The 25664-nt window shown below is 47.6% G+C and overlaps 2 protein-coding genes across 2 annotated transcripts in view; both read right to left on the reverse strand.

Moving 5' to 3' along the window:
- Positions 1 to 25664, reverse strand: part of LOC141055837 (uncharacterized) — a 70897-nt gene that overhangs the window by 37065 nt on the left and 8168 nt on the right. Inside the window, 3 exon segments of the mRNA XM_073552547.1 lie at positions 10524 to 10647; positions 10730 to 10903; positions 11033 to 11160. Of these exon segments, the coding sequence (XP_073408648.1) occupies positions 10524 to 10647; positions 10730 to 10903; positions 11033 to 11160 (426 nt within the window).
- Positions 2899 to 10182, reverse strand: LOC141055853 (uncharacterized). Its single transcript, XM_073552574.1, has 2 exons — positions 7750 to 10182; positions 2899 to 4340 (listed from the first exon to the last, which is right to left on the reverse strand). The coding sequence occupies exons 1-2, from the start codon at positions 8381 to 8383 to the stop codon at positions 3427 to 3429; spliced, it is 1548 nt and encodes a 515-aa protein (XP_073408675.1). The 5' UTR covers positions 8384 to 10182; the 3' UTR covers positions 2899 to 3426.

The raw sequence follows: 25664 nt of genomic DNA on the forward strand, positions 1-25664 counted from the left end.
GGCACCTGAGTCTCATCAGGGTCAGAATCTGGCTCTGTACACTGCGAGGACAATGTAGTGCTCTGAGTGAATGTACCAGCAGAATCATCCATCAGCGGCTGTGCATCAGTGCACTCCATGTCAGATTCATCTTGGCCTGGGTAATTCACCATTTTACTTGATAATCCAGGCATGGTATGTGAAAACAGCTCCATGGAGTAATCAGTAGTATGGCCTGCGTCATCCTTCAATCTTGGTTGGGGTGAAGGACACAAGGAAAGGTGTGGTTCATGAACATGAGCCTCCAATGACGACTCAGTGCTTTTACTTTTTACAACTGAAGAAGAGGAGGCGATAGAGCTGGAGGCTGAGTCAGCAATGTAAGACAAAACTTTTTCCTGATGCTCTGGCTTTAAACGCGGTTTGCCAACTCCTAGAAAACTAAGCGTTCGAGGCCTTATGTAGCCAGATGATGACGCAGGCTCAACACCTCCTGCATTCGGTCCTATTTTGCTCTTGCCACTACCATCAGATCCACCACCAACACCATCATTACCAGCTGCCAACCCCCGCCCAATTCCACGGCCTCTTCCACCAGCCTTCCTCATTTTTGGTAGAAATGTAGACAAAATCCAACAAACTATATAGTAATGTAAAACAAGGTACAAGGTGTCTATAGGACAGGGGAGATTTTGAATTTCTGCAGACACTTGTGGACACTGGACACTTTTGGATTGTGTGAGGCCCACTGATATCTGAGCGCTATGTGACAGGCTCGATGGCACAGCTGTGACCAAAGTGACTAGAGGATAAGGGAGATTTTGAATCTCTGCACACACTTTTGGACACTGGACACTTTTGGATTGTGTGAGGCCCAATAAATATCTGAGCGCTATGTGACAGGCTCGATGGCACAGCTGTGACCAAAGTGACTAGAGGATAAGGGAGATTTTGAATCTCTGCACACACTTTTGGACACTGGACACTTTTGGATTGTGTGAGGCCCAATGAATATCTGAGCGCTATGTGACAGGCTCGATGGCACAGCTGTGACCAAAGTGACTAGAGGATAAGGGAGATTTTGAATCTCTGCACACACTTTTGGACACTGGACACTTTTGGATTGTGTGAGGCCCAATGAATATCTGAGCGCTATGTGACAGGCTCGATGGCACAGCTGTGACCAAAGTGACTAGAGGATAAGGGAGATTTTGAATCTCTGCACACACTTTTGGACACTGGACACTTTTGGATTGTGTGAGGCCCAATGAATATCTGAGCGCTATGTGACAGGCTCGATGGCACAGCTGTGACCAAAGTGACTAGAGGATAAGGGAGATTTTGAATCTCTGCACACACTTTTGGACACTGGACACTTTTGGATTGTGTGAGGCCCAATGAATATCTGAGCGCTATGTGACAGGCTCGATGGCACAGCTGTGACCAAAGTGACTAGAGGATAAGGGAGATTTTGAATCTCTGCACACACTTTTGGACACTTTTGGATTGTGTGAGGCCCAATGAATATCTGAGCGCTATGTGACAGGCTCGATGGCACAGCTGTGACCAAAGTGACTAGAGGATAAGGGAGATTTTGAATCTCTGCACACACTTTTGGACACTGGACACTTTTGGATTGTGTGAGGCCCAATGAATATCTGAGCGCTATGTGACAGGCTCGATGGCACAGCTGTGACCAAAGTGACTAGATGATAAGGGAGATTTTGAATCTCTGCACACACTTTTGGACACTGGACACTTTTGGATTGTGTGAGGCCCAATGAATATCTGAGCGCTATGTGACAGGCTCGATGGCACAGCTGTGACCAAAGTGACTAGAGGATAAGGGAGATTTTGAATCTCTGCACACACTTTTGGACACTGGACACTTTTGGATTGTGTGAGGCCCAATGAATATCTGAGCGCTATGTGACAGGCTCGATGGCACAGCTGTGACCAAAGTGACTAGAGGATAAGGGAGATTTTGAATCTCTGCACACACTTTTGGACACTGGACACTTTTGGATTGTGTGAGGCCCAATGAATATCTGAGCGCTATGTGACAGGCTCGATGGCACAGCTGTGACAAAAGTGACTAGAGGATAAGGGAGATTGGATTGCTTTTAAAAAGCAGTTTGCAGAGCAGTGGGTAAACAGCAATGCCAGCCTGTCAGGAAGCCTTAAAAGGCAGCCCAACAACCAACACCACTGATACACCACAATATAGCCTCCCCTTGCACTGCACACACAGTGACTGGTGTGTTGTGCAGGCCAAATTGCTAGCAGCAGAAGCAGTTTTTTTTTCTTCTCAGCAGGACAAAAAAAAAAAATTGGGATTGCTTTTAAAAAAGCAGTTTGCGGAGCAGTGGGTAAACAGCAATGCAGGAATGTCAGGAAGCCTTAGAAGGCAGCCCAACAACCAACACCACTGATACACCACTATATAGCCTCCCCTTGCACTGCACATACAGTGACTGGTGTGTTGTGCAGGCCAAATCGCTAGCAGCAGAAGCAGTTTTTTTGTCTTTTTCCCTGCCTAACGCTCTCCCTACAGAATCAGCAGCAACCTCTCCCTATACTGAGATCGGCAGAAGTAAGATGGCGGTCGGCGTGCACGCCCTTTTATACCCCCTGTGACGCCCACCAAAGCAAGCCAATCACTTGCATGCCCTTCTGAAAGATGGTGGTGACCCCTGCCTATGTCATCACGTTGCCCACAGTGTCCGTGGATCCTGATTGGCTGAAAAAGAGCGCAAAACAAACTTTTGAAACGCGACTTTGGCGTGTAAGTCGCCGACCTCGTGGCCGACCTCATCCTAGGGTCGGGTTTCGTTTCATGAAACCCGACTTTGCCAAAAGTCGGCGACTTTTGAAATTTTTCGACCCGTTTCGCTCAACTCTACATATGAGTCTAAGATATAGAATTCTGATCAAATTAGTTTTTTTTATTCTCAAACTTTGTTTTCTAGATGAGTAACAAACAGACAGGAAAATAGTAGGATTTCATTGGTTACTAAGGAGGTCGTGCCCCCTTGGGAGCAGAACGGATCCTGGCTCCCTATGATATATTCAGGGCTGCTTGTTCACAGCCCTCTGCAAAGCTCCCCTTCACCCTCCGCTCATGTGCTCTGACAACCTCCTTAGCAACCACTGAAATCCTGCAGCACATGGAGCTTTAACTTGGATGAGACTTTTCACACAGAAGTGAAGCTGCTGGAAGGTCTCCTTTGGAAATGAATATCATGGGCACAGGTACTATATCATAACATGTTTTTTGTAGAGTTATGCTTTAACTGTATATATCAAAACTGTTTTAACAAGAAACATAAAAAGGTATAGAGGGGAAGGATTAGAGAAAAAGAGAAAATACAAATTACAGGTTATAATGCTTGAATTATTTTACAGCTAAAAACACTGCTCTAAAAACATACAATATGTGACCATGAACTAAAAATCAAAGCTGTAGGCAATGCCTCTCAGAAAATCCATCAAGCTTCTATTATTGAAATCTTGCACGATACGTTTAACCCTTGCTGAAATTGCAGCATACTTTTTGTTTCTTGCAGCGATGGGATTTCCTGCTATTATCTGAATAATTTCAAAACTATGGAGCTCTTGCTGATGTTTCAGACAGTTAATGAACCGGTATATATTTTGGAAAAGAGTACCACATGTTTCTCGAAAGCTACGGTGCCATCCTTCGACATCATTATTTGTTCGCTGTTGATCATTCAATGTTCGTTCATACACATTCCAGAACTGAACTGGAAACAAAGGTGCTTGACGTCCTCTGCGATTCATTCGACCGATATAGCTGTCTTCAAAATAGTTGGCAATAGGTATGGCTGCTTGTGGAAAGTCAGGATCTTCCACCAATTCTTCAAATGATTGCACAACATTCTGTGGTGGTAGAAAGGCCAGGGCAGGTATCATGCGTATCCAACGGGCAAATTCATGGTCACCTTGGTATTGCATCTTGAGTCCTTCATTTTGAACTTTACGCCAAACCGACTGTGATAGGTGGAAAAAGCAACCAGTCTTCACAAGGTTGGGGAATTCACTTTCAAATGCCTGTATTGCAGCTAGTTCAAAATCCAACATCAGGTTGTCTGGCTGCAGTCCAGGCTGCAAGTTCTTCAGCTCTTGCAGCAACCTCTGGTATGTAGAACGGCTCTTGTCTGTCAGCAAGGTGTACACTACAGGAACAACAAGGCCGCTGTGGACTACATGGATTGTGTAAAGTTGCTTAAACAAGGCTGGTGTAGTGAAAAACATGCCATCAGCAAACCACTCTTTACTTTGTGCCAGTAGATGGAGATTGTCTCTTGTTCCAAATATCAACATACGGCTGTGTCCATTTCCTAATTTAAAATCAAAGTATTAGTAGAGGAAATAACAGAAAAAGTGTAACAAGCAGCACAGAGTTTTGGGATAAATTCACAAAAAAAATATCCTAATCAGAAGCCTCTGTTCATATCTCACATTACTCACATTTTGCTCCAGATTTTCTGATTTCATAATAAAAAAAACTGAAGCAAAATCTAGTGTGAAGGGGCCAACCAGTAGTTTTTTACAACATATATTGTCCCAGTGGAAAATTATATATTTTTGTTAAAAATTACTTCCAAACTTGAAATAGGTCACATTTTTAGGGTACCTTTAGACCCTTCAACTAGACGCCACTATGCTGAACGGGCCATCTAGTTGACAGCCGCATCCAGACGCGGCGTGCGGCTGGACGTCTGAATGAACGACTGGGCGGGCCGCCCGCCTGAATGGGGCATTCCATTCAGGCGGAAGGGCGCGCTAGTCGTCAGGTGGGCAGCGCGGACGTTCGTGACGTCCGCGCTGCCTATGCTGTCTCATTGAGAGGATTGTGCAGGACGCAAAAACACCAGTAAAATCACCAGTGTGCTTTTGGCCTAAGGCATAACTGAATGGTCCATTAGGCTGGGGTCATATGCAGCATTAATGTGTAAATCCCATCCACATGCTGATGACAAAATTTTGTTTACAAAAAAAACGATGCAGTGCAGCATGCCAATGTATGCTGCCATTCAACAAACAAAATTCCAGCAATTCAGACAAGGGGCTGAAATCCTGCACTAAAACCTGCACTTAAATCCATAGAGTTAAGTGAAGATTTTGACACAGAATTAGGGTACCACAATAGTGGCCACAATTGCAGGCACAAATAGATTCCTGTGGGATCTGCAATTGCTACCGCAATTACAGCCGCTGCGGAGATGCTGCTCCGCAATCCCCTTCCGTCAGTGGGCACGAGGCCTCAGGCTTTATCCAGACAAGCTGGATTTACAGGCGTACTCCGTGCTGTGTTTCCTGCCTGAAACCCGCCCTTTCATGCAGGGCTGTGGAGTCGGAGTCGTGGAGTCGGTGCTCATTTTGGTGGAGTCGGAGTCGGAGTTGGAGTCGGTATAAAATGGACCGACTCCGACTCCTAAAATATATAATAAATTGGGTACAGCAATTCAATGCAGGATGTGCTGAATATTTTTTCATAGGAGTTTGGGAAAGTTATGAAATGTCCTATAAATGGCTGTTCTATTCCTGATCTAAGGCTACATTCACACACAGCGTTTTTCCTGTGTTTTTTGAGGATACGTTTTTCAGCTGCAAAAGTTGATCATCTTTTTAAAAAACTGCATCACCTGAAAGGTTTTTGAGCTCATAGATAATGTTACTCAATAGCAAAAGCAGATTAGAAATCTGCTCTATCTATCCATTTATCCATATCTGTCTATCCATATCGTATCTGTACCAAAAAGAATGAAAACCGGGTAGTACACCAATATATATTCTGTTCTATCTAAATATCTTGATTATTGGATCATAAAAATGATTAAATGTCTGAGGTTCACATTGTACTACAATAAATTTTTCACTTAAATATAAGCAATATGTGTGGGAGTCGGAGTCGTGGAGTCGGAGTTGGAGTCGGTGTAAGGGAAATTGAGGAGTCGGAGTCGCAGGTTTGGCTTACCGACTCCACAGCCCTGCTTTCATGTCTATGGTGCGGGTTACGGGCGGATTCCGGCCGGCGCCGGAAAACGCCCCACCGGAAAATAGCTTCAAAGCTATTTTCCGGCGGATCCCGGAAGGAATGGGAATGGGCAAGAGGGAAACCTCCCGAAAAATGCCTGCAAACCACGCCAAATACGCTCGGTTTAGGCCATAGCAGGGCATGGCCACGCCCATAGCAGAGCTTGGCCACGTCCCCTATTTGCAGAAGCGTTTTGCCAAAGCGCTTGCAAAGTGCTTAAAAAGTGCTTGGAAGCAGCAGGCAAAACGCATCTGCAAATCCTGGCGTATCTCACCTGAGCTCCGGAGTTCAGTCCGACCTGTCCACGGATCTGCAGGACTGAACTACGAGAGCCGAGGAATCAGCCGGCGATGGCAGTTCAGCCCGTGCGTACCGCAGACAGGCGAGGCTGAACTCCGGGGCAGCATCCAGGACAGGTATGGCCAGTACAATGCTGCATATTTGGAATTAGTGTTGGCCGGTCCGATCACTGAAGATCGTAATTTATTACGATTTTCAGGCTGATCGTTATTTTAAATTACGATCCGATTTGTAGCCAGATCATGATGATGATCTGAATTAGAAATCGGAATCCTCCGTAATCTGAAATCACTGTCCGGGCATACACGCCCGAACAGTGTGCGTATATATATATATATATATATATATATATATATATATATATATATATATATATATATATATATATATATATATATATATATATATATATATATATATACACACACACACACAGACACACACACACTATACAGGTGTACAGCGTGTGTGCATATTTAGCTTTAGTAAATGGCTCCAGGCTGCGCTGTTAAAAAATAAACAAACCCAGTTACTCACCTCTTTCTCCAGTGTCCAGTACTGGCTCCGGCTCCTAGCCCAGCAGTGCAGGGAATCCCGAAATCCGGGTGGCGCATCGCCGACTCTGTGCCTGCCGTACTCTAACTACAGTGGAGAGTGATCCCAGGACCGCTCACTAGACGGTCCTGGGAAAGCACCACATCACGTCACAGAACAGCCCGGCACATGTGCAGAGGTGGTGGTGCACTACCCAGAATGCATAGCGTTGGGATTTCGGAATTCCCTGCATTGCCGGAGACAGCGCTGGACACCGGAGAGAGAGTTGAATAACTGGGTTTGTTTATTTTTTTAACAGCGCAGCTTGGGGCCATTATATATATGCAAGAAAGCTGGAAGAAGAGTGGCTCAACTGAGATTGTTGCTGAGGACTCAGTGTGCTGCTAGAGCAGGGGTTGGCTTCCGCCCGTACTTAACATGCATCCATGAAGAAAGACCTCCGCGCTGCTGAAGTCCTATACAAATCCATTATTGCATTTCAAAGTTCCAAAAGTGCTAGACCACCATCACCCACCCACATATATACACACACTGTTCGGGCGTACAGTGTGCATATATATTATATATATATCTACATCTAGCTCTGGAGATTGGATCTGAATTAATTCCAATCTTTCGGTATGATCAGCCCGATCTGATCCTATCTTTCCAGTGATCGGCCAACACTAGTTGGAATCAGTAGGCCTCACTACATTATATTACCCTCAAAGTTTCCCTTGAAGGCAAAAATCACATAGTATTTTATATCAGCACCTTATAGTGTAGCATTTTTCACATTTGAGCAAAATAAACTTTGCAATAATTATGCATAATGGAATTGTTTTAATACAATGTTAAATGGTTAAGTAGCTTACCAGAGTCATGCAGAAGGAACTGCTGCTGGACACCATCAATACTGATCTCCTGGAACTCCAGGGGGATAACAAGTTGATCAAGGGTTTGAGGTAACCTTGGGATATTGCCAAGTTGCCTTGCTAATCGTATTGTCCTCTTCAGTGATGCTTTCCTTGGGAGAAGTGCTGCAACATTAGAATGGGCTCCTGAAACGACGTCTGTGAGAATCTGTTGTGGTGTCTCCTGTGTTGTCCTTGCCCTGGTCGCAGCCTCATTAACAAGTCGGATTGCTTCAGGTCTTGCAGCTTGTGCTGCGTGATTGTGAAGATTGACTACTTTCACAACTTCGCCAGATTGTTCATTGGTCCAAACACGTCCCTTGCAAGTCGACCGTTTTTCACATACCCAGATGGAATGGACATCATCAGCGGTTCGTTTGGAAAATAAGTAATTGTGATTCTCATGGACCAACTTCCTCCTTCCACGTTTGGACAGAACTGAATTCATAGTTGTAGAAAGTGAATTGCTGTGGAAGCTGACTGATTTTTTGTGGCAGTACACTTCTCTCTTTGTGGAGATTTCAGACACTGCTATATTCTGATGTACAGATGGAATAAAAGCTAGTCTAATGTAACTTGCAGGACATGTGACCATGCTACTTGTTACATCTGCAACAAAACTTGCAACAAAGCAGGTCAGTGCTTGGTCAGGTAAAAGTTCAAAATTGTTTAGATTTTAGGCCTCTTGCACACTGTAATTTTAGAGCGGTTTCACACTTGTGTTTGTGGCCGCCAGAGGTCGATCGGCTCTGGATCTGACATCCAGCTGACCCCGGGGCAATGCTGACTGAATGCTGGCATTCCGCTTGCATTGCCCATAGAAGTGAACGGCTGGGTTCCGCGATCTGCAGCCGCCCGTTCGCTTTCGTAATGCCGCATTCCGCTATCAGTGTCAGAACAAACAGAAGAGCATTTTCTTCTTTTCTTTCCGCTGCAGGTTAGCGGAATGCGGCATTACAGAAGCGAACGGGCGGCCTGTAGAGCATATGTAGCGGAAGTGTGAAAGCACCCTTATGCTGCCACTGTTTTAGAACTCAAAAGCACGTGCTTTACTGGCATTTTTCAGAGCGCTTTTATGAGCGCTCTCGGTAATGACCCATAAGATACAGGCTATTGATGAACGCTAAGTGCTCAAAAATAGCTCCTGTAATAAAATAAAAAGAGCTGGCCGAAGCAACATCTCGCTTTTCTAGCCATTGACTTATCTACTATATAATTGTCTAAGGGTCACTTTCGTCTTTCTGTCTGTAACGTTTTATTCGTATATTCATTGGTCGCTGCGTCTGTCTGTCATGTAAATCCAAGTCGCTGATTGGTCGTGGCAAAACGCCCACGACCAATCAGCGACGGTCACAGTCTGCCATAAAAATGGCCGCTGCTTCACTGCCCTGCACTCACCGCTGACCGCTCACACAGGGTTAATGCCAGCGTTAAGGGATCGCGGTGTACCGCACTCCGTTAACACTGCTATTAACCCTGTGTGACCAACTTTTCGCTATTGATGGTGCCTATGCAGCATCAATAGTGAAAAGATGTAATGTTAAAAATAATAATAATAAAATTAAAAAAGTTATTCTCACCCCCTCCAACGTCGCGCTGTCCTCCGTGCCTCTCTCCAATGCACGCTGTGCCTTCCGGTCCGAACGATGCTATGCGTCCAGGACCTGCGATGATGTCACGGTCATGTAACCGCGACGTCATCGCAGGTCCTACGCTCAGACCGGAAGCCACCGCCAGCACTGCAGAGAGGCGCGAGGACTTCAGGGCCTGTGGCTGAGGTGAGTATATCTTTATTATTTTTTTTTTTTAAACACGAATATAGTGCCCACATTCCTAGACTACGTGGACAGTGCAATATACTACGTGACCAGTGCAATATACTACATTGGCTGGCCAATATACTACGTGCGCTGTGCAATTTACTACGTGGACTGTGCAATTTACTACGTGCGCTGTCCAAAATACTACGTTGGCTGTCCTATATACTACGTGGCCTGTGCAATGTACTACGTGGACTGTCCAATATACTACATAACCTGTGCAACATACCACGTGGCTGTGCCTTCTAGAATACCCGATACGTTAGAATCGGGCCACCATCTAGTATATTCAAAATTGGCAATCTTCTTAGCGATTTTCCAGTGCTTAGCACTTGGGAAAGTGGCTACTGTGAAAGCGGTCTTAGGGCTAAAACACAAGGCCGAAATTCCCTGCCTAATTTGGGGCCGAAACATCTGGGGCGGCGAAACATCCGGGGGCGAAACATCCGGGGTCGAACTGCTGGGGGCGAAACATCCGGGGGCGAACTGCTGGGGGCGAAACATCCGGGGACGAAACATCCGGGGACGAAACATCCGGGGGCGAAACATCCGGGGGCGAAACATTCGGGGGCGAAACATCCGGGGGCGAAACATCCGGGGACGAAACATCCGGGGGCGAAACATCCGGGGACGAAACAACCTGGGGGCGAAACAACCTGGGGGCGAAACAACCTGGGGGCGAAACAACCTGGGGGCGAAACAACCTGGGGGCGAAACAACCTGGGGGCGAAACAACCTGGGGGCGAAACAACCTGGGGGCGAAACAACCTGGGGGCAAAGTGTACCTGGGGGCGAACTGCTGGGGGCGAAACTTCCAACTCCCGGAGAGGTCTTCCAACTCCCGGAGAAAACACATACAGGGACTGAATTCATTCTTTACATTATAGGCTGTGCCTATTTATTCCTGTCAATTACCTGGTGATGTGAGGGGTTGGGGAACCTCCATCATGACTTCCTTGTACAGACCTTTGTGTCCTTCTAAATACTTCCACTCCTCCATGGAGAAATAGACGGCGACATCCTGACACCTTATAGGAACCTGACACATACAATGATACCGTCATCCCCCGATCCCTTCATAGCGTTACTGTATAATGTCCCAGAATTCCCAGCAGTGTCACCTCTCCAGTCAGCAGCTCAATCATCTTGTAGGTGAGTTCTAGGATCTTCTGGTCATTGATGTCCTCATTTACCAGGGGGTGAGGTGGAGGACCCATGATTGGCCTCAGGAGTCTTCTCAATCCCTCAGGGTCCTGACAGCGCTCACTAGAGGTCTTCTTCACTACTGTGTAATCCTGGTTATGGAGAGACACATTACTAAATCTCACTACAGACATTTCCAGAGTCCTCACCTCTCCAGTTCTGTCCATCTGTTATTCCCATAGATAAGAATGATGTAATGTGACGTCATCAGAATCTCTCACCTCTCCAGTAAGCCGGAAGAGGATCTCTAGGGTGAGGTGTAATATCCTCTCCGACATCTTGTCTCTGCCCATACCTATCCTTGATGGGAAGTTAGATGTCCACTGAGAGTTTCTGATATCGTAGAGACCTGAATGAGAAGATGAGCCGATGTAACATCATAAAAATCCTGTGTAATAATACAATTACTGGAGATAATAAGGGAAACATATGAGGAGACAGAACGTGTAGATGTTGCATTCTCTAGTCTTGTATGAACTGGAACTTAAGTTGAATTGCTGACTAAGACATCTCCTCCATGCTCCCAATCACTGGCTATGTTACTCACTGCTTCGGCAACTAATTGGCTGTAAGAATCACAAGTATGTTGCGACTGGCCAGGAAATACAGAGACTGGCGGGGACCCAAGCAGCAATAGTATTTTTATTATTTTACAGTATTTAGTTTCCTTCTTTACATCTACTAATAAAACCTATATATTTTAGGCCACAGACAACAAGCAGTTTCTTTCTCGGAGTCGGCAGCTGATGCTAATGCCGATTCCAGCGTTGGTAAATGAGATGAGAAATAGTATTATGGAAGATGAGTCTATAAGGAGCACCGTACTATAATGAGAGTAATACAGGTCTCCTTGGTTCCCGTCTTTCATAGTTGGGTCGTTTGTATCTATCAGCAGAAAAGGAACAAAACCATTGTGATTCTTATAAGGAGACAACACAAACCCCCTAAATATAACATTATATAACAACCCCACAATCTGTGACTCTTCGGGGTAAATCGCTCTCTCACCATTGGATTAGAGCTGATACTATGGAGCTAAAGAGACTAAACAGACTTTCTGTCCCCTCCATAAAGGGGCACTTTCCCGTGTTTGTCAGAACTGTCCGAGGATTATTAGAGGGGATAGTTGCCCCCCAATTAGAAGGGACACCTGTGGATATTGGAGTCTTTACCTGCTACAGTCCCGGTGTGGAGCCTCCACCCGCAGAGCCGCACTCCACATATATGGCTGCTCTGTGCGCACAGGACCTGTGATGAGGTCACAGAAGGGGAGGAGTCAGGGGTCACATGATCAGGGGCCTCAGTGTATGCAGGACTCTGCTGTGCTGGTTGTCATGGTGCTGGATGAGGGGAAGTTTCTGTGTGGGGTCAGGAGGGGTTTACAGTGTGGATGTAGCAGAGCAGCGTGTGTACAAGGTGTACGGAGCGGAGCCGTGTGTGTACGAGGTGTACAGAGTGGAGCTGTGTGTGTAAGGAGCGGAGCCGTGTGTGTACGAGGTGTACGAAGCGGAGCCATGTGTGCACACGAGGTGTGCGGAGCAGAGCCGTGTGTGTACGAGGTGTACGGAGTGGAGCCGTGTGTGTACGAGGTGTACAGAGTGGAGCTGTGTGCACACGAGGTGTGCGGAGCAGAGCCGTGTGTGTACAAGGTGTACGAAGCGGAGCCATGTGTGTACGAGGTGTACGGAGCGGAGCCGCGTGTGTACGAGGTGTACGGAGCGAAGCCGCATGTGTACGAGGTGTGCGGAGCAGAGCCGTGTGTGTACGAGGTGTACAAAGCGGAGCCATGTGTGTACGAGGGGTTTACAGAGTGGATGTAGCAGAGCGGAGCCGTGTGTGTACGAGGTGTACGGAGCGGAGCTGTGTGTGTACAAGGTGTACGAAGCGGAGCTGTGTGTGTACAAGGTGTACGGAGCGGAGCTGTGTGTATATGAGGTGTATGGAGCGGAGCCGCGAGTGTACGAGGTATACGGAGCGGAGCCGTGTGTGTGCGAGGTATACGGAGCGGAGCCACGTGTGTACGAGGTGTACAGAGTGGAGCCATGTGTGTACAGGATGTAAGGAGCGGAGCCGCGTGTATGAGGTGTACAGAGCTGAGCCACGTGTGTACGAGGTGTACGGAGCGGAGCTGTGTGTGTACAAGGTGTATGGAGCGGAGCTACATGTGTACGAGGTGTACAGAGCAGAGCCGTGTGTGTACGAGGCGTACGGAGGGGAGTCGTGTGTGTACAAGGTTTACAGAGCTTTGGTTCATGTCATAAGTGATTTTTATAAAACAATGATTGGATCCATCTGAATATTCCATGTTTTGTTCTCCAATTATTCCCATCTGTGTATTATCGTCTTGTGTCTTTTTCCTTCTCCCTATTATTATTCTGTGCTCCGCACAGGGCATCTTACTACAGACCATGGACTACAATGCCCAGGAACGGTCTTGGCTCGTAAAACAAGTTTTCAATAACGAAGCACCAACAACTGGTGGCTCTGGGGCTCAGAGTATGAAGGATTTTAACATTTTGATAAAAAAAATCTACTTTTTAAAAGACCCAAAACCTGGTGGAACAAAGCTTTTCTGGAAATGATCTTCCCAAACAATGAATCCTGAGAGAATTATGGACACGTGTGAGACCTTCTTTTCTTATTGAGGACCAGAAGGTCATCAATAACTAGGAAACATTTGCAATAACAGGTCAAAGAAATTCATGGAACTTCTCATTGAGTTTTTAGCAAGACCCTTTTAAATATTGAACACAAACTGGATGAAAGTTTGGACACCCCTGATCAAAATTACTGTTATTGTGAACAGTAAGAGTAACAGTAAAGCCAGTTGAAGATGAAATGATCTCCAAAAGGCCTAACGTTAAAGATGACACATGTCCTTTGTATTTTAGACACAATATATTACATGTATACATATATAGAGTCATGTTTTACATTTTAAAAATTACAAAAAGAAAAATGAACTGATGCAAAAGTGCGGGCACCCTTGGAGATTTGTGTTCTCAGATAACTTTGACTTTGGTCTCATCCCTTAATTAACCTGTTAATGTTATGGCTTGTTCACTATTATCGTTAGAAAAGGCCGGGTGATGCCAATTTCCCAGCCTCCACTAACCTTGTGCCAAAAAACAGCAGCCATGGGGTCTTCTAAGCAGCTGCCTAGCAATCTGAAAATGAAAATTGTGGAGGCCCACAAAGCAGGAGATGGCTGTAAGAAGGTAGCAAAGAGTTTTCTTCAAGTTTTCATTTTCTCCGTTCGAAATGTAATTAAGGAATGGCAGTTATCAGGAACACAGTGAAGGTCAAGATGAGGTCTGGAAGGCCAAGAAAAATTTTAGTGAGAGCTGCTTGTAGAATTGCTAGAGAAGTGAATCAGAACACCTGCTTGAAAAGACCTTTAGAAAGATTTAGCAGACTCTGGAGTTGTGGTACATTGTTCTACTGTTCAGAGATAAGGGTACAAATATGGCCTTCATGGAAGAGTCATAAAAAAACCTTCTGCGTCCTCACCATAAAATTCAGCATCAGAAGTACGCAAAAGAACCTCTCAATAAGCCTGATGCATTTTGATAACACGTCCTGTGGACCGATGAGGTGAAAATAGAACTCTGCAGCCACAATAATCAAAGGTATGTGTGGAGAAAAAAGGGCACAGAATTTCAGGAAAAGATCTCGCCTATCATTAAGCATGGAGGTAGATCAAATATGCTTTGGGGTTGTGTTGCAGCCAATGGCATGGGGAACATTTCACGAATTGAGGGAAGAATAGACTCAATGAAATTTCAACAAATTCCTGATGCAAACACAATACCATCTGCAAAAAAGGTGAAGTTGAAAAGAGGAAGAGGATGGCTTCTACAAATGGACAATGATCCTAAACACATCAAAATCCACAATAGACCTCAAAAGGCGCAAGCTGAAGGTTTTACAACGGCCCTCACAGTCCCCTGATCTCATCATCATTGAAAATATGTGGCTAGACCTCAAAATAGCAAAGGCTGGAAGTTGAACCAGGAATCTCAATGAGCTGATAGAATTTTCCAAGGAAGAATGGATGAAAATCCCTCAAACAAGAATTGAAAGACATGGCTGGCTACAAAAAGTGTTTACAAGCTGTGATACTTGCAAAAGGGGGTGCTACAGGGTGCTAACCAGGAAGGGTGCCCAAACTGTTGCACGAGACAATTTTCCTCTTTGTAATTTTTAAAATGTCAAAGATAAAAAAAAAACATTTTTATCTAAAATATATTAAAATATATGTAGTCGATCAGCATTATTATCTTCTTCTATGTCCTTGAGTGAAATTCCGTAAAGGTGTTCGTCTGTAACTGTTTTTAAAATGAATAATTAATTCAAGCGCAAATCACCTGACAATAAAGGCCCCTTTATATTTAGCGATGCACCAGCGATCCCGACCATGATATGACCCGGTCAGGATCGCTGGTGCATCGCTAAATGGTCGCTAGTGAGCTGCCACACAGGCAGATCTCACTAGCGATGCAGCAGAGGTCGGCGGTCTCTCTTACCTTTCAGACGCAGCGAGGGTGTCCGTCTTCCGCCTGCATCCATGGAGTCGCTCGTTGGCGCCAGCAGGAAGCCGACGAAGCGAAATGGACCTGCACGAACTCGCGCGATCAGCGATATCCAGCGGGGGAGCCGGTCGGAGGTGAGTGTCACATGTAGCGATATCGCTAGCAATATCGCTGCTGCATCACAAAATCGGTGACGCTTTAGCGATATCACTATGTGTAAAGCCCCCTTAAGCGTAACAAGGTAATTAGTTTGAGCACTCATGTATTATCTGCAACTGATTAGGACGTCCTTAATAAGGGTCTTAATTTTTATCCAGAGGGCAAATTTGATTTATTTACAGGTATCAAGAGATCTGCAGCTTTTTGTACAACCTCGTACCTTTAACCCCTTATCCCCCGGAGCTTTTTCGGTTTTGCGTTTTCGTTTTTCGCTCCCCTTCTTCCCATAGCCATAACTTTTTTATTTTTTCGTCAATATGGCCATGTGAAGGCTTTTTTGCGGGACGAGTTGTACTTTTGAACGACAACATTGGTTTTACCATGTTGTGTACTAGAAAACAGGAAAAAAAAAAATCACAGTGCGGTGAAATTGTAAAAAAAATCTCACAATAGTTTTAACTTTTTTCTTTGGCTTTTTTACTCGGTTCACTAAATGCTAAAACTGACCTGCAATTATGATCCTCCAGGTCATTAAAATTTCATGGACACCAAACATGTCTAGGTTCTTTTTTATCTAAATGGTGAAAACAAAAATTCCAAAACTTTGCATGATCTCGGGTATTATACCATTTTGGTGCAGATACGATCTTTTGATCGCCCATTAATGCCTTTTAATGTAATGTCACGGTGACCAAAAAAATTAATTCTGGCGCTATGTGTATGTTTGATTTTATTTTTATTGTTTTATTTTGAATGGTTCGAAGAGGGGTGATTTGAACTTTTATATTTTTTTTATTTTTTTAGATTTTTAAACACTTTTTTTTTTACTTTTGGCATGCTTCAATAGCTGCCACAACCCGATCGGCTCTGCTACATAGAGGCGATGATCAGATCACCTCTATGTAGTAGAATTGCTGACTTGCTATGAGCGCCGACCACTGGGTGGTGCTCACAGCAATCGGGCACTGACAACCATAACGGTCTCCAGGAGACCTCTGGTTGTCATGCCGACAGACCGGTGAACCGCGATCACGTGACGCGGGTCACCGGTGTGCGTATTTATGGCGTGATTACCGGAAGAGCTTGTTAAATGCCGCTGTCTGCGTTTGACAGTGACATTTAACTGGATAATAGCCGTGGACGGATCACGATTCCACCAGCGGCTAATGCGGGCACATGTCATCTGTTCAAAACAGCTGACTTGTCCCGGGAGAGATGTGGGATCACTGCCAGAGCCCACATCAAAGGGAGGGATACCGACATCGGCGTAAATATATGCCCGATGTCAGAAAGGGGTTAATAAACATTTCTCCTTCGCATCATTGGGGGACACAGGACTGTGGTGTATGCTACTGCCGCCAGGAGGCTGACACTAAGTGAATGATAAAAAGGTTAGCTCCTCCTCCGCAGTATACACCCTCGCCCTGATTGCCGGCGAGACCAGTTCATGCTTAGTGTCCGTAGGAGGCACACATCTGGTCCGATTTCCCCAAACCATCAACGGGCGAGCACGTGCGAGTGTCGCCTCCACGTATCCTCTCCCGCAACGTGGGACATGATGCCGGACTTAGCTCTGACCACCCTAAGGTATTGAAACCCTAGGCTGTACAGAGACACAAGCACAGTCCGTGCGGTCCCCACTGCACCACCAATGCTAGACTGCGGTGCTGCAAGATGGCGGACGGTCCCTCTCCTCATCCCGGGTAAGGAATGATGGAGCCAGGGTGGCTGCACCATCCTGTTCACAGCCCCCCTCTCCCCCCACGCACACACACCTGACAGGCTGGCAGCTGAAGCGCTCCATGCAATCAGGACAGGGGGCACGGATCGAGGGTGGGCTGGGAGGGCTCCTATGGATGGCCTGCTGCTTTCCTGGTGCGGCGCGGTTTTCGCTGCATTGTTTGCGCCAGTGGCGGTTCCCTGGCGCATGCAGCGCGGCGCTGCTTCTTCATCGCGGCCGACGCCGGAACTTTTCACCCCGGCTTCTAGTTTTCCCTAGGCTGCAGGCGGGAGTCCCGCCCACTGAAGCATCCATATCCGGCAGCCCGCCCCCGGGTCCTCGGGCGGCGCTGTAAATTTAGCACCCGGCTTCGGCCTGTGCTAGGCCACAGCCGGACGTCATGCCCCCAGGCACGCCTACTTCTGGCAGGCCCGCCCAGTCGCGAGGCGCAATTTTTAAAGTTAGGAGCGGCCCAGACCCTCCTGCTGCACTTCAGGACGCTCAGGGGCGTAGGACTGTGGGTAAGTGCTACCCCCCTCCAGCTGGGCACCTATACTAATGGCGTCACTATGTCAGCCAGCAGGCCCAGCATGTCGCCACCGGCCACTCTAGGCTGAGTATGACTGCTCTTGTCAGGTAGTGGCCGATAAAAGGTCACTGGCCATGAAACTGAGGTTCAAGCTCATATAGTGCTATTGCCGTACACACCTCCGGTTGGTCCGTTCTTTTCCGCAGGCACAGAGCTATCAGTATGCGAGGCCTGCGATCCCTAATGCACCCAGGAGCCCTCCCCTGCGACCAGCCCCGGAATGGGCTCTGTATTTGTCGCAGTTTATGGCACAATCAAGTCCCTTCAGGCCCCAGATAGTGGCAGGGTCAGTGGCTCGCCTGTCTTGGAGAAATCCTCGACCTTACAGGAGCCTCCGGCCTGCAGGGGCCGCCCTCACTCTAGGCAGACGCGAGGGGGGAAACAAACCCACTCAGCGTCGCCCAGCTCGACTGGTGCCTCAGCGTCCATGAGCTCTGCTTCTCGCTCACCTGTTCCAGGGGGTGACAGCGAGCAAAGCTCAAATTACGATTCCGAGGGGCCCCTCAATTTGGATACACCTAGTTACCAGGAATCAGTTGACAGGCTTAGTGAGGCCGTCAACCAAGCCCTGAGTATTGGCGAGGAATCCACCTTGACCTCAGGTCATATGGTGTCAGGCAAATGGGTCAGTCGATAGACTCACCCAGAGTTTGAAAACAGAGGCAATGACAGAGGGCACTGTATGCAAGATAACCGTCTGCCTCGGAACTCAGTGAAGGGTGGGCAGAGCCCCCATCAGTAGAACCTCTCGTATTGTGGTTGGTATCAAGAACCCGATTATCCCTACCTAACGGGTCTACTAATAACGATCCCACTGACCGTCTCAATAGAGAGCCGGGCTCGCTTGGTGTTTGAGGCCTCAGGATCAGCCCTCTCTCCCTCTTGCATGGTAACTTGGGTAGCCAAGGCCATAATTTCCTGGTCAGAGTCATCAAATGCAGCTTTTCAGAGCCTGTGCCTACCGTCGGAGGTAGCTGAGATCGCGAATCAGATAAGTCCTGGGAGGCTAGTTCAATTAATGCATCCTTGGATGCAGCTTACACGCAGCACTGGCTGCCGCAAATGCGATTTGCATCACTGGAGCCCTATGGCTGAGAACATGGCGAGCCTACCCGACTTCCAACAAATCCCTAACTTCTTTGCCCTATCAAGACAGCAGAGAGTTCAGTGAGAAGCTAGATCAGCTTATCTCCAACACCACAGGGGGGAAAAGCAACTTTCTCCCACAACGGGGGCTAAGCAGCCATTCCGTCACAAGTTTCAAACATGGTTTCGACCGCCAGATCAGATCGGCCCAATCAGGGCAGAGATCGTCAGATCTCATATAGGACCAACCCATTGGGGAGGATGCGCTCTATCCAGCCAAGATCAGGGGGATCAAAGTCCCACAGGTTCACAGCTGAATGACTGGAGAAACTTCCGGTCTACACCTGCAGTGTAGGCCAGGGCCTGCTCTGGTTTTGTGACATCTGGCTCAACGTCGTATATGACGCGTGGGTAGGAGAGCTGGTGCCTTCAGGGTACAAGATAGTATTTATCAGCCACCCCCAAAACGTTTTTTTTTTTCCTGTCTCATCCTCCCAAATCTAAAACCCGGGCACGTGCCTTATTCAAAGCTATCGAGTCTTTCAGGCGCAGTGGAGTGATCATCCCTGTAACGGAAAAGGAGAGATTTCAGGGTTTCTACTCCAACGTGCTTGTGGTCCCCAAAGAGAGGAAAGATAAAGAAAAAGATTAAAGGAAAGGAACCGTGAGACTCATTCTGGACCTGAAGCTTCTCAAAAAGACACTTCCGGAGGGAATCCGGTCATATCTGCCGTGAAAAAGGGAATTTTCGGCAGCTATCGACGCCCAAGGCGCCTACCGGCACATTCCCATTTTTTTCCTGGCATCAAAGGCTCTTACAGATGCCATCAGCAACCTGCATCACAGCCTTACCCTTCGGGCTAGCCATCGTCTCCAGGGTATTCACAGGGGTCATGGCGGCCATCATGTCCATCCTGCATGCCCAGGGCATAATCATTTAGCATTATCTGGACGATCTCCTGGTCAAGAGCCCATCTTTTCAGTCTTACGAGAAGAGCGTCAACATCACGCTGGATACACGTCTCCACCTAGGGTGGCTGGTGAATTTGAGGTTCTGAGGTTTGTCCCCTATTCCTGCTCACACAATTTCCCTTCTAGGGATGATTTTCGACACTTCCCGAGGGTCGGAAAAATCTCCCTCGGGACAGGCCCTAGCACTCCGACGGGTAGCCTGGGCACTTCTCCAGCCGGTCTCCCGTACCATCCGGTTTGGCATGAAGGTCTTAGGGAAAAAGATTGCAGCAATAGAGGCTGTTCCATTTGCCCAGCCTCACCTTCGTCCCTTGCAGCACGCCCTCTTGGCAGCCTGGGACAAGAATTTTTTCTTCGACCAGTGCCGGTTGTCTGCACCCGTCAGACAGGCTCCCAGATGGTGGACGATGAGTCCCTCCCTTCTGCAGGGTAAGCCTTCTTCTTCAAACCACTGGGTGATGGTCACAACCGACGCCAGTCTCCTCGGATGGGGAGCAGTAATTCGCCACCACACAGCCCAAGGGTGTTGACACCTCGGGAATCACGCCTCTCGATCAACCTTTTAGAGATTCAGGCGTTTTGGCTAGCTTGGTAGCACTTTTCATCATCTCCTGGAGGACGCCCTGTCCGAATTCAATCAGACAATGCCACAGCAGGGGCTTACATAGACCATCAAGGGAGGCTGCCCCAGGATGACCATGCTCGAGGCAAAGCATATCCTTTGCGGACCAGAGAAAGGTCACTCGGTGATCTCGGCAGTTCACAGTCTGGGCATGGAGAACCGGACCACGATCTTTTCTCAGCCGGCAGGGTCTCGCGTCCGGGGTATGGCCAATCCATCCCGAGTTGTTCCCAACAGTTTTTCCAACATTGGGGAACCCCAGAGGTGTACCTGAGAAGTTCCAGGCTAAATGCCAAGGTGCCTAGGATTGTCGCTCGGTCCCGGGACCCACAGACAATTGCTGTGGACGCGTTGGGCCTTACACGGAACCAGTTTTCATCTCTTGTACCTGTGTCCTCCGATTCCACTGCGTCTGAAAGTTTCAGGAAGTTCAAGGCATAGTGGGTTCCAGTAAAACTGATTGCCCGAGATTGGCCTCGTCGGACAGGTTACGCAGATTTAGTGTAACTACTCGTCGACATCCCCTGGCGGCTGCCAGAGCCCCTGTCCTACCTTCCCAGGGCCTGATCTACCGGAACCCAGAGGCCTTGTGTTTGGCGGCTTAACTGTTGAATCTTGAATCCTGGCCCAGGCCGGGTTCGGCTGGAGGGTGGTGGCTGCGATGGTTAAGGGCCCAGGAGCCCGCCGCAGCACGTGCTCACCACCACGACTGGGAAGTTTTCTTCTCACGGTGTAGGACCCCGGTCATCCTCCACTGGGATTCTCCATTCTTAACATTTGTAGCTCTTGTCCAGTCTAGACTAGACTCAGGTTTAGCTCCAAGATCCCTCAGGAGACAGGTTTTTACCTTATCCGCCCCTTTTTCCAGCGGAGGATTGCTACCAATCTGCACGTAAAGACCCTCAGCCAGGGGGTCTCCCGCCTGATACCCCCCTATAGGGTTTCTCTGGACGCTTGGGGGCCTTAACCAGGTCCTAATCGGTCTGCAGGGGGCTTCCTTCGAACCACTACAGGGTGTGTCTTTGTCATACCTTTCCTGGATGGTGGGTTCCTCGTGGCTATAATGTCAATTAGGAGGGTCTTGGAGCTGGTGGTTCTATTCTGTCGAAGCTATGTACCTGTTTTTTTCCACAAGGATAGTGTGGTTCTCAGGCCGACTCCTCCTTTTTTCTGCCAAAGGTCGTTTTCTTCATCTCACTTTATTGAAGATGTTATCTTGCCCTTTCTGACCAGCACCGGTACACCGGGTGGAAGAGGCTCTTCATACATTGGATCTGGTAAGAGCTCTCAAGAGGTACGTGTCACAGACGACACCCTTTCGTTAGACAGACAAGCCGTTCATGCTCCCCGAGGATCGCAGGAATGGACTCGCGGCCTCAGGATCGACCATAACCAGGTGGACTCGTTTGGCTTTGCAGGAGTCTTACCGCATCAGAGGCGCACCTGTTCCAAAGGGATCAGGGCACACTCCCCTCGGGCGGTGGTCGCCTCTTGGGCTCTTCAGCACCAGGCTTTGACGAAGCAGGTCGGCAAAGCGGCAACCTGCTCCAGTCTGCACACATTCTGGAAACACGACAATATCCATACTCAGGCTTCAGCATACGTGAGCCTGGGTAGAAGGATTCTCCAAGCAGCAGTGGTGCACCTTTACACAGGAGGTGCGTATAGCTTGGACCGGTGAGTCGTTTTCCCACCCAGAGACTGCTTTAGGACATCCCACAGTTCTGTGTCCCCCAATGAGGCGAAGGAGAAACATGAATTTTTGTGATAAACTCACCGTAAAATCCTTTTCTCCGAGACGCTCATTGGGGACACAGCACCCACCCTGCTAACCAATTGGCTCCATTTTGTTTATTAACAGGTATTTATGATACCAGATGGGTTTTTTCTAGACATATTGTTACCTGCATTGAGGCTGATTTTGTCTTGTAGATCTCCTACTGCTTTTGCACCGAACTGGTCTCGCCGGCAATCAGGGCGAGGGTGTATACTGCGGAGGAGGAGCTAACCTTTTATTCATTCAATTAGTGTCAGCCTCCTGGCGGCAGTAGCATACACCACAGTCCTGTGTCCCCCAATGAGCGTCTCGGAGAAAAGGATTTTACGGTGAGTTTATCACAAAAATCCATGTTTCCATGATCAGTCCTTACATAATTTATTTCCAACAGAATCAGAACAGGAAGCACTAAAAATCCTGGAAGAATTTGCTCATGATCATAATACAGAGGATGAGATTCCATCCAGTATTGCCCCCCTCCATCTACCTGTCTTAGGCTAGTTTCACACTAGCGTTTCTGCCGTCTGCGCACGGCCGACGATAATCCCCGCCCCCTGCCGCGCCCCCTCCTGACATCACCGCCTATTATCGCACATGGCCGAATGTGATCTGCACACCCTATCTTTAATATAGGGTGCGCAGACCGTGCGCTGACCGTGCGCTAGTAGGATTTTTGAGTGCGCTGCACACTTTTGTAGGTGCGCGCCGAATGCAGCATTTTGGCGCGCTCGGCGCACCTTCAAAAGTGCGCAGGCTATGTGCACACGTTGCAGATTTTCATGCGGATCCGCAGCATTTTTTGACGCACGGAATTGCATGAAATCCGCATTGTACTGTAAATGTAATGTTATTCAATGGTAAATGAAGAATTGCCGTGCACATGCTGCAGAAAAATCCATGCAGATTTGCAGCGGGTTTTTTTTTCCCCCTCCCGCCTCTCTCTCGCCTCCCGCCGGGCGCCTACACGGACGCGTTGGCGCACTCCTCCTCTGCCGGCTGCCGCACGCTCCCTCTATTCATGCATTTGGGCCCGACCGCGCATGCACCCGCCGGCCTTATTCCCCTGCATGACCTGACCCGGCAGCGCTGCCTGTCCATGAGAGGAAAGGCACCGGGTATTTCAGGTCGCCCTCCCTTAGGAGAGGCGCCTGATTATTGAGTTTACTTCCATTCTCAAGTCTCCCTTGCTGCTGCAAGTCCTGCTTCTGTGTAGCTAGGCTATTAACCCTTCAGTTATCCTGTTCAGAGTTCGTTCCTGTCCGGTGTTTCTCCTGGTGCCTGCACTCCAAACACCTTCTCTGCTGTCCTCAGCCCGTATACCATCTCCGCTGTCCTCTGTCCATTGACCATCTCCACTCTCCTCGGTCCGTATACCTCTCTGGTACCTTCCTGCTCAGTTCTACCCTGTTCCCTCTACCCTGCCTCCTCTCTGTGTTTGCTTAGGTTCCTGAGCTGACCCTTGGTCCTGGCATCCATGATACTAGAGGTCCCTGAGCTTGTTCTCTAATAATCCCTGTATAGGGGTTGGTGAACTCCAAACTAAACCGGAGTTGCACTGATTTATGGTGGACCATTGGAGCTACTATGAGTCCTGACCAGAAGAGTAGAGAAAGTATTAGTGCTCCCCATTTCAGGAGAGACTGTGCAGTAATCTGAATTCCTTAGGATTGAAAATATAATGGAACTTATGACGTGGACTGACTCCATGAAACCAGGGCTCGAGCCATGCCAACACATTTCCTGCAGGTGTGAATAAATGTATATTACAGCAATCAGCCACGCACAGCCTAGAGATACATCATGGCACAGGTGTAATGGTTTTGGTGTAGTTAATAGAAATTCTGTTTAAAGTTAGTCGGCTTTAAAAGAAATTGAAAAGTCAGGTGTAATAATAAGTAAGATATGATGTTGCTGGAACATTCCAGAATTCCCCATTGTTACACTGCAGATTAGATTTCTGATTGCCACACGCTGCAGAGGTGACCCCCTCCTCTTTCCCCCACAGCCCTTCCACACACACACCAGTGTCTCTCTGCCCGCAGCTCTGTGAAATCTGAGACTCTAGTGAGGATTCTTCTCCCTTCCCCCCTAGCCAGGAAAAGATCTCTTTTGTTTAAGCACCATGCGGCCAAATAAAACTTTGGGTGATATTAAAGAGACTGGATCGCGAAAACGATACGCGACAGAGATATAAAAGTCACATCTCTGCGCAGGGCACGAAACCTGCATTCTGGCCCATAATTTTCACGGTTCTAGCACCCCCAGAAACTAAGAAATGGATTCCTTCCTTCTAAACGGTGTGTCATAACTACTGCATGTTTGGTTTTGAATTATTGTATTCAACAAACAACAAATAATGATACCATGTGCGTGTTATACGAGGTACCCCCTGTGGGATATAGCCATTATAAGTTTTGTAGTCAGAGATGTAACTTAAAAAAGGGGGAAGGACCGACCCCAGACAGCCCTGTTGTGAGTTCATTTTCCCCTTCACCATTGAGGTCTGATGAACTCCCTCTTGTGGTGAAGGAAGGTAGTGAGGCTGATTACCAAGCATCTGGGCAGGATGATGATGACTGGGTGACGGGAATTGCGACTGGATATAAGGCAGCCGACGCCCTTCTGCCTGGCTGGTGATCTCTCTGAGGGATTCTAGGAGACCAGTCTGATTCCTGCTCCTCAAAAGCTAAGTTTTCTGCTCTTCTTTTTGCATTTGTGTTTTGGTTTGGTTTTTCCTTGTTTTTCTGGATTTCTGCCATTCCCTGCTGGGGTGTGCTGAATTCCTTTTTGCTCTGTCTTCAGAAAATACCTGAGTACTGATATAGTCTTTTTTGAAGCCTAGTGTCTTCAGGGCTTTTTTCCCTATCAGCTGTTGGCTCTTGTTTTGATAGGGTTTTGGCGGATTACAGACAGCAGCTTTTCTATCCTGTCCTATGTAGTTAGCTTGGGCCCCATCGTTTGCTCAGCCTATCTTTCTATCTGTGTGAGTGTTTTTTCATCTTGCTTCACCGTCATTATATGTTGGGGGCTGCCTATTGCTTTGGGGTCTGCTCTGGGGAAGTTTAGATTTCCCTTCCCGTCTTTAGGCTATGTAGTTCTCCGGCTGTGATCGAGGGGTCTAGGGCACCGTAGGAACCCCCCACGGCTACTGCTAGTTGTTATTGATAGGTTCAGGGGTCAGGTAATCCGATAGCTGCCAACTTCTCTGGTTTTCTGGACTTAGCTAGTATTTCTGTTATTGCCTCCTACGGTGACTCATTCATAACAGAATCATCAGCCATACCGCAGATCCTAGGGTACTCAATAGCAGGAAAGAATTGTGTAAAAAAAAAAAAAAAAAAAGGGTGTTTATTTTTTCCTCTATATCTCTGAGCCCGTAGGGGGAATTTTTTTTTC

This window comes from Dendrobates tinctorius, unplaced genomic scaffold (genome assembly GCF_039654945.1).
Source record: "Dendrobates tinctorius isolate UK_male_01 unplaced genomic scaffold, ASM3965494v1 ptg000192l, whole genome shotgun sequence".
NCBI lineage: Eukaryota > Metazoa > Chordata > Amphibia > Anura > Dendrobatidae > Dendrobates > Dendrobates tinctorius.